The sequence below is a fragment of the Emiliania huxleyi genome (genome assembly GCF_000372725.1).
Source record: "Emiliania huxleyi CCMP1516 unplaced genomic scaffold EMIHUscaffold_6719, whole genome shotgun sequence".
Taxonomy (NCBI): domain Eukaryota; phylum Haptophyta; order Isochrysidales; family Noelaerhabdaceae; genus Emiliania; species Emiliania huxleyi.
The window spans coordinates 1-1421 of NW_005196964.1; the positions used below are offsets into that span (position 1 = coordinate 1).

General features: G+C 65.6%; 1 protein-coding gene across 1 annotated transcript; it reads left to right on the forward strand.

Moving 5' to 3' along the window:
* Window positions 1-1111: 1111 nt before the first annotated feature.
* On the forward strand, window positions 1112-1354 carry EMIHUDRAFT_317988 (hypothetical protein; the record flags this gene model as incomplete). Its single annotated transcript, XM_005762526.1, has 1 exon — window positions 1112-1354. The coding sequence occupies one exon, from the start codon at window positions 1112-1114 to the stop codon at window positions 1352-1354; it is 243 nt and encodes an 80-aa protein (XP_005762583.1).
* Window positions 1355-1421: the final 67 nt, after the last annotated feature.

A 1421-nucleotide genomic window follows, 5' to 3' on the forward strand; every position in this document is an offset into this window, starting at 1 on the left:
TCCCGCGACGGACCGCGCGCACCTACCGGCTCTGGCGCCGATCACTTCTAGCGCAGGCGGCCGCCGGAGGACGCAGCTCTTTGATGGCGAGCATGAACGGCCTGCGTTCCTGCTCGAAGACCCGTCTCAGGCGCCTAGTTGTCTGGTGCCTAGTTGTCCTCCTTCTTCTTGGCCAGGTTGAGCGCGCGACGGGCCCGCGACGATGCCTTGGCCGGCGCAATGCTCTCATCGCGCGCTGCCCGGTCCGCCGAGCCCGGTAGAGGCCACCAGAAACGGCACCGCGCTCGTCGTGCCCCGGGGCGTCTTGCTGGGAGAGAAGGCTGGCGCCCTGAGGCGGCATTTGGTGGCGTGGGGAGTGCGGAACGCTACTGGCGGCGTGACAGGGCCTCTCTCGGTTGCGTGTGCCGCCCATCGGCACGCGGGTGCGCAGACACCGCGCGACTCTGCCCGCTCGCTCGACCCTTTTGCCGCGAGAGGGCGCCGGCCGCGTGTAAGAGGTGGCTGGCGCCCTGAGGCGGCATTTGGTGGGGTCAGCGTGCGGGGCTGAGTCTTGGGGCCAGACCCAGCGCAGAACCCTGCAACGCTGGCATATACAGACACAACAAGACTATAGCCCAACCCTAACACCCTAACCCTAACCCTAACCCTAACCCTCTAACCCTAATAACCCTAACCCTAACCCACCCCGACCCCCCAAAACTCCACACCGCAAATTTGAAAGATCTTGATGAAAATCAGGCCCGACTGCAAATTTCTTCAAAATTTTCCGCGCCTGCAGATTTTGAAATAAATTCGATACTATCCGCTTCGACGCGGTGAGCTTAGTAGCGCTCTGCTCTTTGACTTTGTGCTCTGAGACAGCTGCTACCACTAGGCGGGCACCGCGAGCGCCGCCAATGCGGACGCCGTCGGCGCACTCGCAGACACCCTCCTCGACGTCAGCGTCGCCGCCGCCGCGACGCACGCCGACGTCGTCGCCGGCCGAGCGCCGCCGCCGGCATTCTCGCTCGCCGGTCAGGGTAGGCTCCGCCTCACTGCATCTCGGACTGGATTCCACGAATTGATTTTCCTAGCGTCGTCAAAGTGAGCTGAAAGCTCGCTCGAAGAGCCGATGTCACCCGCCGACCGCCTCCCATCTCGCCGCTGCTCTGGCGGGGCGGCGGCGGGGCCTGGCGACGGCGCGCGGCGCATGTGCCGTGGCAACCCACCGGGCCGGCCGGCCGCGAAGGCGCCGACCGGCGATCGCCACCGCGCCCCGCCTCGGAACGCCGTTTCCGCTTGGCGTCCGAGGCGCTCGGCGTTCCCGCTGGAGCGCGAGATCGGACCGGGTCGGACGCTCCTTTTCTCGCCGTAGGCACGGCTGGCCGGCTGGAGCAACGGAAAAACAAAAATCGAATATGTCAATCCTCTCCGGCCAGCCT